General features: G+C 43.9%; 1 protein-coding gene across 1 annotated transcript; it reads right to left on the bottom strand.

The window, feature by feature from the left end:
- Positions 1-8,887: 8,887 nt before the first annotated feature.
- LOC119720905 lies at positions 8,888-9,682 on the bottom strand. Its single transcript, XM_038190771.1, has one exon. The coding sequence runs from the start codon at positions 9,680-9,682 to the stop codon at positions 8,888-8,890; it is 795 nt and encodes a 264-aa protein (XP_038046699.1).
- Positions 9,683-12,160: the final 2,478 nt, after the last annotated feature.

The raw sequence follows: 12,160 nt of genomic DNA, 5'->3' as shown, positions 1-12,160 counted from the left end.
ATGTATGGAACGCCAAAGACGCATTTAATGTGATCACCGAATCGGTGATGCACTTTCGCAATCGGTCATGCATATTCGCGATCTGTGATGGACTTTTGCGACCGGTGATCAACTGTTACTGGTGATGCATATTCACGACCGGTGATGGACTTTCGCGATCGGTGATAAACTTTTACTGGTGATGCCTATTCACGAGCGGTGATGGACTTACGCGATCAGTGATGGACTTTTACTGGTGATGCATATTCACCATATTCATATTGAGGCATTTAACGTGATCACCGAATCGGCAATACACTTTCGCAATCGGTCATGCATATTCACGATCGGTGATGGACTTTTGCGACTGGCGCTCAGCGACCGGTCATCGCAACTTCGATCACCGATCGCGAAAGACCATCACCGATTGCATAGTCCATCGATTGCGAAAGTCCATCACCGATTAAATACAACTTTTGGCGAAACAGGAACGCCAAAGAGGCACTTAATGTGATCACCGAATCGGTGATGGATTTTCGCGACCGTGTGATCTGTGTGTTGCGTCTAATCATTTGCACGTATCACACTTGTTTATGTTCCTTGCTCTGGAGCAATTTTTATAAATTAACATCATTTGTAAATGTTATTAAACTAGTGAATACATTATTAAAATCAATCAATCAAGTCGGGTAGAACTCCCGAGATCCACGGATAAGTTCTTTCCAACAACCTTTGTCATTCATGAGTTCAGCGATGTCTCGCGTCTCCTGGAGACCAGTGTCCATCCTTAATGAATCGACATATGTCCTCCTGGGTCTCCCTCTTCTTGCCTCACCATGAAGGGGTTCTTACAGGACCACTAAGTGTAGTGTGAACTCTGGATGCCTTTGAGCATGACCTGAAAGCTTCAATCTCCTCTGGGTCACTTTTGAGCTGACCTTTGGAAGGTTTTCGTACAGCTCCGAGTTCCTCATTCTCGTTGCGTACTGGTTGACGCTCAGAGCCACCCTCAACATTCTAGTGTAGCACCCATTAACCAGTGCCAGGCGCATTCAATAGTCCATTACGATCACGAAAAGATATGGAGCTAATGTATCACCCTGGAGTACTCCATTCAGTATCTCAAAGAACTCTGTCATCCCATCGCGTGTAATGACATGGGCTCTGGTGTTTGTATACAGCAAGGATATCAGGTCCACTATCTTCTTGGGAATTCCATAAGCCCGTAGGATGTTCATTAGGCAATTTCAGTTTACAGAATCAAAGGCTTTTCTGAAGTCAATGTGGCCATTCTAATTATTAATGTGGCCATTATAATTGCAAATCTGCAGAGCCTTAATTCAAGTTGCTCTTCTTTTTTTAATGCCTTTTGTTAAAATCTGATAAATTATACGTAACCGATGGAGTTTTTTGAACCATGGTGTGTTTTTTTATAAGAGTTTAGATGTAGATTTATCATTTTTAAGATTAGAATTTTTTTTTTCAAAGAGCAATGATTAGATGTGTAATTTTTTGTAATGCAGTACGGTACTCATTCTATTTCTTAGACCACTGTGGGAAATGGAGCTAGCTCTATGGTTTGTGCTAGCCATGTCTTCTTTGGCAATCAATCATCTTGTCCCTTAGGCCCTCGCAACAACACGTGCTTCAGGTCTCCACTGACCAGCTACCATTTTTTTTTTGCAGTCGTGGAAAATGGGGCACGATCGAGGTCAACACATTAATGGTCCGTGCATTCACCAACTGACGTTCAGCAAAAAAATGGAATCCTTTACAATTTAGAACATATCTTTACATCATATATATGACTTATAGGCTACAGCAGGTCTACAATTAAGCCGCAGCTTCCGAAATTTTTCGAGCTTGTTTTCAGTGGCCTTGTTTAATTGTAAAGTGCACACAAATAGAACAAACATTCGGTATTTAACCCAATTTGTTCAATTTTTCATTCACTAATGAATAATAAATGTTTCACCGGTGTGAACAGCCTTTTTGAGTACTTTAAAATCGGAGTTATCAAAGGAAATATTGAATGTATAAGTTTAAAAAAAGCAACTAAAAATTTGCAGTAGGGCTAAAAACCGCAACAGTGAACCTGTGTACCGACAACCACAGATGAGTGTTTTATTCCGGATACCATTGATATGGCATATATACCGTTTGAATGTCAATTGTTATGGTAATGTTAATATGGGCAACACCAAAGGCCCAAATCCACAGCGGCATACACTAAACAACAAACATTTTACGGACATTACAAAAAATGGAGTTCGCTATCAAACATATAACCGTTACACAATTTAGGGGCAACACCAGGCCCGACCAGTAGCCCTTACGAAAATGTCCTGTGGTATTCCTGTGGTAATTCTGTGGTACATATGTTTACCACAGAAATTACCACAGGAAAAGTATATATGACCAGAGTACCACACAAATTTATGTGGTAATGCCGACGCTGTCCTGTGGTATTCTTGTAGTACATGTAGGTACCACACAAAGTACCACAGAACAGTAGGATTTAAGAAAAGTACCACATACATGTGTGTGGTATTTGCCACATCCTGTGGTACTTCTGTTGTACTACCACACAATCTACCACAGGTCAGTGGAATTGGATGAGAGTACCACATAAATGTGTGTGGTACCTTCGATATCCTGTGGTACAATGTTATCATAATAATAATGATGATGTCCGTTGCCTAGCAACAAGCTTCATTCCAAACAACAACCTGATTAACTTACTAACAATTAATCTACAACAGAAATCACTGAGTGTTAAGTGGATTTTTGGAGAGTTTACACCTTAGGGTATTCGAATTGGCTTTTCTTATGGTTACCTGGATGTTTTTTCCTGGCAAATTTGTTTCTTTCAGACTTTTAATATTTAAATATTACATTATCTTTATGAAAATATCCAAAAACGTAACATCACGTTCATGATTATTCGTTTTTTCAAAATGTGCCAAAAGTGTGACCACAATTGGGGTCAAATTGTATGTTGCACCTCGAATCAACATACAAATGGAGACCGCAAACGTCACAATTGAGTCGGAGGCTGGATGTTGGAACTTGGACGGGAGTTGAAACTGTTGATTGAGCAACTCCAGACGGAGTAGGTCCCAATGCAATAGCAGATTACCTCACTGAACAGGAAAAAGAGCGCGTTACCTTCCATCGACAACTTCCCTTCGACAAATAACTCTTTCAATCCGGTTCCACACGTGAGCTTTCCAACAACTCAAGCAATTCATGAGATGGAAGCCGCCAAGCCGCAATACAGGGTGGGTCTAAAGGAATTGACCGATTTCAAAAAAATATTTTACAAATATTTGACTCTTTTTTAATTTTAAAAAATAGAGATAAAGTACATCTTATTAACTTTTAACTGTGAAAAATTTCACGTAATTGCATACTCTATTACCACGTTATATCTATTTCAATAAAAAGATCACAAAACTCGGCTGTCCCCCAATGACCATTTACCGTTCTAGGAACTGATGAATACCCGATGAGTAGATTGAAGCATTGACATTTTCCTTTCCCACCTCCATGCATGAACGAGGACTTGTAAAGGAAAACATACAAAATTCGACTTCAATATTTTTGGGGGAAAAGTTTCCTTGTTCCTCATATCCGAAACACACACGACGGTAAAAAATAAGGTTTGCCTATATGAATGCTTGTTTTTAATCTGTAATTCTCAATAAGCTCAATAGCTTTCAATGGCCTTCCATGGACAGCTATGAAAATGGGTAAGTTAAGTAAGCCATGCATAACCTCGGATAGCATTGATCGATTTCAGTAACTCTTATTCTTTTTCTAATCATGCGTTCACGAACATGCTCTATAAAGAAAATGCTTGAAACAAATTTTAATGATGTTTCAAATTTGATTGCTTTTTAAGAAAATCTTTAATCTACGTCAATTTTGTTACCCTGTATTCGATTGTGAAATCTGTTTGGTTACTAAAGTCGTAGAGCATAACAGATTTCGTAAAAAGCCTCATCCTGAGTGACTGCTGTGTGTTCCATTCTAAGTGTGGCACTCAGGAATGAGGCCGAAATAAATGGGCGGAGGAGAACGGCAATTTCCTGTCTTTACCGGTGTTTTAATTCTCTGTAAATTCGGAGAGGAGATGAGACATAATGTTTAGTGCCTCTGGAATGAAGTATGAGTGTGTGACTATTTACAATAAAGTATAACATTAACAAGAATTAAAATTAATTAAGACATGTTGGAAACAAGATTACAAAATGGCAGACAAGGTCTGACAAAAGCAAATAATCTGAAACGTAATTTACAAGTTACTTAACTGACATCCTCAAGCAATCGATAGGTAAATAAGGACATTATTCTCAAGGAAAGCAATTAATGGATGCTTTATATGAAACTTGTGCAATAATAGATCATTTAAAGGAAACATAGTTTGGTGCCAAAACCTTACGTGACGGCCGCCATCTTGCGGACGCATCAAAATTTAGGAAAAATTACATCTAAATCACCAAATCAATGAATTGAACTTTAAAATGAAATAAGGAACTCTTTCTAATGCGTTATTAATTAACACATAACTAAAAGTAAAAGTTAAAGTGAGATATTTACAAAAGTGAGGTCGCTCAAGTTTACTAACGGAAAGGGACAAGGTTTTAGCATAAAAATACAGATTTCATGGCAATCTTTTCATTATAAATAAATACCTAAATACTTAAACATGAGAAAGTAACAAAATGTATTAACAGTATATAATTGAAGTGAAAATAAATCAAAGGTATTTACCTGTAAATTCGGAGAGGAGATGAGACATAATGTTAAGTGCCTCTGGAATGAAGTATGAGTGTGTGTGACGCCGCTGATGGCGCCAAACTAGGTGATTGCGTAATGCAGAAGTGGGTGGATGGATAATGTGCTAAAGAAATAGTCCCTTACTTAAAGAAACTAAATATACAAGAAATACAAAAAAGTAAAGGGGGGGGGTCATTTTTCGCACCTGTCACACTCTTCCCCCGATTGAAAAATGTCGTCCTCGACATTTCAAAGAGAACAAATGAAATACACGAATAGAACAATATTTACATGGATTTGTGGGTTTTGATTGTTATTTGGCAAAGTCGACTCACCTAATGACTAATGTCTGCGCCCGTCAGTAGAACCTGGGCCTGCTGCGTGGTGTAGTCCGATGGTGGTGCACCGCGACTATGTCGGAACGGCCCGTCGGATTACATACGATCCGTCGAACAACAGTTCGGCTTTATTCCCAGTGAAAAGGGGAATACTAACGTTCACAAAGACTGACAGTTATTTACATCAGACGAAGACGAAATAGACGATGATATTTACGAATGACGATGACGAAAATGTACACAGAGGAAAATGATGAAAGCGGATGAAAACTTGATGAACGCGAAATAGTAACTTGACTGAACAGTGATAAAAAAACAAGATGGCGAATATTTACATGTGCGTTTGTTAGTTGGAGATTTCATGTCTCCAAGTGCAACGCACTTTGACCTTTGGCCACAGCAAAGGTATGGGCGGCCAAACGGACAAAATTAGTAAGTGTTTTACGTGTCGCTACAGTAGCTCTCCCGTAGATCGTGAGCTAACAAAACGATCGATGAAAAGGCTGTGTCTCTCCAAGTAGCACAAACTTCAACCATGATCATATTGCAGTAATTTGGTTGGCCAATGTACATGACGTCCAGATCGCGTTGTTCGTTGCTGTGATTGAGTTCCGTCACTAGGCAATTTTGGCGATGCTGCTGATGTGTCTGGCACGGGAGGTCGAGTTGGCTTGGCAATAGGCTTGTCAATCACAATAGGCGGATTGTGATCCGGTGCTGTTACCATGTCTTTGTCGGAGTATGCTACTTTGAGGCGGTCGATACCTACGGTGTCCCTTTTGCCATTGAGTTCCAGAACAAAGTACTTGTCTGCTCTTTTGAGCACTCGGAAAGGGCCATCGTAAGGGGGTTGCAGTGGTTTTCTGACGGCATCGTGCCTGACGAAAACGTGGGTGCAAGTGGCGAGCTCGGGGTGAATTTGAGAGTTTCTCAGTCGAGTTCTTGTAGGCGACGGTCGCATGTCTTGCATGAGACGTTTCAGGCGATGGACGTAGTTGCTTGGGTCAAGATCCCTGTCTGGTTTTGCAGTCTCCACGAACTGACCTGGCAATCTGATGGTTGTACCAAGGACCAATTCTACTGCTGAAACCCGAGATCTGCTTTTACTGCTGTGCGTATGCCTAGCAGGACGAGGGGAAGTGTCTCCGTCCACTGCTGGTTGGAATGTGCTTTCAACGATGCCTTTAGCTGTCTGTGTAACCGCTCGACCAGTCCGTTAGCAGATGGATGATACGCTGTGGTTCGTATTCGTGTGGTGCCAAGCATGTCGGTGAGTGCCTTGAAGAGGGCAGACTCGAATTGGCGACCTCTGTCGGTAGTTATGGTTGACGGGGCTCCGAATCTTGACACCCAGTGGTTGACGAATGCGCGAGCTACAGTCTCTGCTGTGATGTCCGGAATTGGCACTGCCTCAGGCCATCGTGTGAATCTGTCCACAGCGGCCAACAGGTAGGATTGACCATTCGATAGAGGAAGTGGGCCTACCAGATCGATGTGTACGTGATCAAACCTGGCGTAAGGTGTGGAGAACGTCTGGAAAGATGTCTTGGTGTGCCGGTGAACTTTACAGCGCTGACACTGGTGACAAGTTTTGGCCCATGCACGTACATCCTTGTTTATGCCCGGCCACACAAACCGTGCAGTTAACAACTGCTGTGTTGCTCGGATCCCTGGATGGGACAAACCATGCAGACCGTCGAAAACTGTCCGACGAAAGTGGGTTGGGATGTAGGGTCGTGGAGTTCCTGTGGACATGTCACATGTGATCGTGCCAGTCGACGTGGGTAGGGGTACCTCTGTCAGCTTGAGTGAAGTATCAGACAAATGAAGCAGTTCGTTGTCTGTCTTCTGAGCTTCAGCAATGGCGGGAAAGTCGATGACTGCCGAAACCTCCAAGGCTCCAATTGCTAAGCGAGAAAGTGCGTCAGCCGCCGCGTTGTTATTCCCACTGATGTGTCTCAAATCAGATGTGAACTGCGAGACATAATCAAGCTGGCGTATCTCCCTTGGTGAGTGGCGATCCGGCTTGGAGCGCAGGGCATAGGTCAGTGGTTTATGATCGGTGTAGACGCAGAATGTGCGACCCTCAAGCATGTGCCTGAAGTGCTTGATGGAAAGGTAGATCGCCAAGAGTTCTCTCCTGAAGGTGCTATACCGACTTTCAGCTGGTTGCAACCGTTTGGAGTAGAAGGAGAGTGGTTGCCATACCCCTCGCACTTGCTGTTGTAGCACGCTACCTATGCCTACATCAGATGCATCAGTAATGAGGCAGACTGGTGCGTCGAGGCTGGGGTGGACTAGCAGTGTGGCTTCAGCGAACTGGCGTTTCACTTTGCTGAAAGCAGTACGCTGATTGTCATCGAAGGCGATTGTCGCATTCTTCCTGGCCTTGGTCTGCAGCATATCCGTGAGTGGTTGTATCACATCGGCGCAGTTAGGCAGAAAACGCCTGTAGAAGTTAACGAATCCCAAGAATTCACGTAACTTGCGGACTGACGTAGGCTCAGGGAAATCGTTGACGATCTGTATCTTCTCTGGTAAGGGGCATATGCCATGTTCGTCGACAGAATGACCTAAGAAGGTAAGTGACGAAACTCCGAACTGGCACTTGCTTACATTGATGACGATACCGTATTCAGTCAGGCGATCGAAAAGGGTCCGGAGATGTATTTCGTGCTCAGCAGCTGACGAACTTGCAACGAGTAGATCGTCAATGTATGCGTAGACGAACGGCAAACCTCTGATGACCTCATCAATAAAGCGTTGAAAAGTTTGTGCCGCGTTCCTCAGGCCAAATGGCATGCGGACAAACTCGTATAGGCCGAATGGTGTTGTGATCGCCGTCTTGTGGATGTCACTGGGTTCTACCGGGATCTGATGATACGCGCGGATGAGATCTATTTTGGAGAAGATGCTTTTTCCGTGTAGTGCGCTTGCGAAATCTTGTAGATGAGGTATCGGGTAGCGGTCAGGTATGGTGTTTCGATTGAGTGCACGGTGGTCACCGCATGGGCGCCAGTCTCCAGGGGATTTCTTCGGCACCATGTGAAGTGGTGAAGACCAGCTGCTGCTTGACTGCCGGACGATACCCAACTCGCACATGTGGTCGAATTCTGACTTTGCGATGGGTAATCGGTCTGGGGCGAGGCGACGTGGTTGCGCTGCTACTGGTGGACCGACTGTATCGATGTGATGAGTTACCTTATGTTTTACATCAGTGTTCTGATACGTAGGACGACACAAGGTAGGATAATCAGTCAACAGTGTTTCAAATTGTGAGGACAATGGCTTCACTAACACCGGGCTGAGACTTGGCTGCTTCGAAAGAACTCCATTGACTACCAGGCTGGTTATGGAGTCTACGAGTCTGTGGTTCTTGACGTCCACCAAGAGACCAAAATGTTGCAGAAAATCGGCACCAAGAATGGCTACTGGCAAATTTGCCACTACAAATACCCATCGAAAAACACGGCGTAATCCAATGTCTAAGGTGAGAGAACGCTCCCCGTAGGTTGAAATTGGTGACATATTTACCGCTTGAAGCTTGGTAGATGAAGTTGAGTGATGTGTATTCGTATCTCGCCCGGGAAAAACACTCACTTCGGCACCAGTATCGACAAGGAAACGTGTCCATGAACACTTGTCCTTTACGAAGAAAAGGCGACTGGTTGTGGGTGCGCCAGCAGGACTTGTCGCCCCTAGTTGCCGGCCTCCGCGTTTCCCTGGGGGTTGGGGTTGGTCTTGAAGGAACATGGTTGAACACACTTCCGTGCCTTTGATCCATAGCGTCAATGGTACCAGCAGTCGGTTGGGTCACGAGAAGGGCTGCGACTGCGAGACTGGCGGTTGTGATTGGAGGTATCTCGGCTACGTGACCGTTGTCGTGTTTGACGGCTTAGTTGGCCAGTGAGAGCTTGGACTTGCTCAGTAAGCTGGTTGATCCTTGTCTCGAGGGTCTGGAAGTTCGCGACCGTATGGGCAGGTTCAGGGCTGGAAACTGCAGCGGCATGAGTGTTCACTGTAGACACTGTTGGTACCGATACCTCGACGATTTTGTCGGCGATATCGGCCAGCTGTTCGATGTTCACCGCGGTTGATGTGGAGGCAAGAATCCCTGGGATTGTCGTGGGAAGACGTTGCAAAAACAGTTGCTTGAGAATGTTGTCCTCCAGGGTGTTCTCGCCTAGAAGTTGTCGCATACGTCGCAACAGCTGAGACGGTTTTCGGTCCCCCAACTCTTCTGCGATTAGCAACTGGTGTAGGCGTTTTTGCTCCGAGGCGGATGTCCGCTTGATTAGTTCCTTTTTTAGGGTGTTGTAGCGGTCGTGAGTGGGTGGGGAAACCAGTAAATCACGCACTTCTTCAGCGATGTCTGGCTGGAGCGAACTGACTACGTAGGCAAATTTTGTGTCCTGCACTGTGATGTGGCGGGTGAGAAACTGTGCCTCGACTTGGGCAAACCAAAGTGTGGGGTCATTCGGCCAAAATGGCGGCAGTTTCAGACTCACTGCTGCCACGGGCACGGCGGGCGCTAATTCAACAGGAACGGGCTTGGGTTCCACGGGAGGGACTGACTCGGCCATCACGTCAGGGTCACCAATTTGTGGGTTTTGATTGTTATTTGGCAAAGTCGACTCACCTAATGACTAATGTCTGCGCCCGTCAGTAGAACCTGGGCCTGCTGCGTGGTGTAGTCCGATGGTGGTGCACCGCGACTATGTCGGAACGGCCCGTCGGATTACATACGATCCGTCGAACAACAGTTCGGCTTTATTCCCAGTGAAAAGGGGAATACTAACGTTCACAAAGACTGACAGTTATTTACATCAGACGAAGACGAAATAGACGATGATATTTACGAATGACGATGACGAAAATGTACACAGAGGAAAATGATGAAAGCGGATGAAAACTTGATGAACGCGAAATAGTAACTTGACTGAACAGTGATAAAAAAACAAGATGGCGAATATTTACATGTGCGTTTGTTAGTTGGAGTTTTCATGTCTCCAAGTGCAACGCACTTTGACCTTTGCTCACAGCAAAGGTATGGGCGGCCAAACGGACAAAATTAGTAAGTGTTTTACGTGTCGCTACAGATTAATGCGAAAAATATTTACACAAGTCTGGGTTATGTACAAAATATTCTACTTCATTCTTTGCCCCTAGTCTTAAATCAGTCAGAAAAAGAGGAAATACTCATATGTTCGAGAACAATGTTCCAGGCTATGTTCCAAGATAAACACAATACATGTATATTCAAACTTTTAAACAAAACCATATTAGACCATTCATAAACAAATTGGAAACCTCTTTAAACCATTTATATCATATTCATAAATACCTCAGACAGTTTAGCTATTCCTATTGGTCGAGAGCCCGTCACTCGGCCGGTATTAAACGGATGATAAAGACATGGCTAGCTGATAAAGACATGGTTAGCTGGTCTTAAACACTTTTCCAGTGTCACAATAAAATGTGGACTCCTAAAAATCCAGTGCCTCTTACCGTTTCATTGGTTGAACGTTCACAATCATCACGTAGGCATGCGCAACACTACAAGCGAGTCAGAATTTTATAGTTCTAAACTCAAAACGCAACGCCCCAGGTGCGTTCTGCGTGACATCGCGCAGAACATGTTACGCGCGCGTCAATCTCCATAAAAGGGTTGTTTACATCTTACTCGCCAGCTGAACACTCCATTATTTTGCTAGAGGGATGTTTCAAAAAGCATGAAGTGAACTTGTTGAACAAAATCGGGATTTTTTGAACGAATTTTTTGAATTTTTTTTACGGATAAGGCATTTATGAATGGGAATAAATATGTGCTCGGTCGGTATTTATCACTCGTTTAATACCGCTTAGAGTCTGGGTGCTGATAACTACCCTCGCCTCCGGCTCGGGTAATTATCAGCACCCAGACTCTAAGCGGTATTAAACGAGTGATAAAAACCTCCGGAGCACACATTTATTCCCTTAATCATAATAATAATAACAAACTACGAAATTATTATTCTTGGCATAAAAAATATGGAAAAAGTATTTGTAATTATTATTGAACAGGCTATTCTCGTGAAGCTAATTGAAGATAAATCTTCTTTCTCGTCTCTGACATTTCGGGGCTTCTCCATTTCCGCCATATTTTCTTTCCTGCTTCAAGTCTGGATTGATATGAAGTAGACCCTTCTGCACGATGTTGTTTTGTTTGTCCTAGAAACTTGTACGTAAATCTGTCTGGTGGCCTCCGTATACGTCGAGGTCTTACATGATCACTGTCGTCCGGAAGGCACTGTGGGGGAGGTTTTATAGACGGAGAGGAGGCGGATGTGTCGTTGCCCATTGACTCTGGTGATGGAGATGGGCATAAACTTGGAGTCTCAGCTTCTGGGTCGGGATCTTGTAAAGGCAAACAGGTGTCTATACTAGACTCTGTTGGACATGGCACTTTGTGGGCGCCATTGTCGATGGAGATGTTTACCGCAACGGGAATGAAGGCAATGTCCACCTATTCATCATCGGTCTCTTCATGAGCTGATTCGGGTCTCACCTCGTTGATTTTTCCTTTCTTATGTGTAGATTCGGGTTTCACCTCTGTTGCAGTTTCTTTCTGTCTTGGGTTTTCCTGTGTGTTTTCCGTTGAATGATCAATAGGGAAAAACATACAGGGGGTAAGGAGGTTCCTGTGGATTGTACGTTCCTTGCCTGTCTCAAGGGAAGATACTTTGTAGACTGGAATGTTGGGTACTTTGGACGTCACGACGTAGGGGTAGGGTTCCCATCTATCTCGCAGTTTTTGCGTGCCAATGACGTGTTTGTTCTGCACCAAGACTCTGTCGCCTATGTTCAGAGGTGCTTCCCTTGTTCCTCTATCATAGAGACGCTTTTGTTTTGTTTTTTTTGGCTCTCCTGACAACATCAGTAGCTTTGTTGTAGGCGTACTGGAGACGGTCTCTGAAGTTTTCGACGAAGTCATCGTATGTCAGCTCCTCTTGGTCATTTGCTTTGAGGCCGAACATGAGATCGACAGGAAGATTGACATGCCTCCCAAACATCAGGAAGAA

The sequence above is a fragment of the Patiria miniata genome, unplaced genomic scaffold, assembly GCF_015706575.1.
Source record: "Patiria miniata isolate m_02_andy unplaced genomic scaffold, ASM1570657v1 HiC_scaffold_9, whole genome shotgun sequence".
Taxonomy (NCBI): domain Eukaryota; kingdom Metazoa; phylum Echinodermata; class Asteroidea; order Valvatida; family Asterinidae; genus Patiria; species Patiria miniata.
The sequence above is the reverse complement of the archived record's forward strand: the minus strand, read 5'-3'. Positions and strand labels throughout refer to the sequence as shown.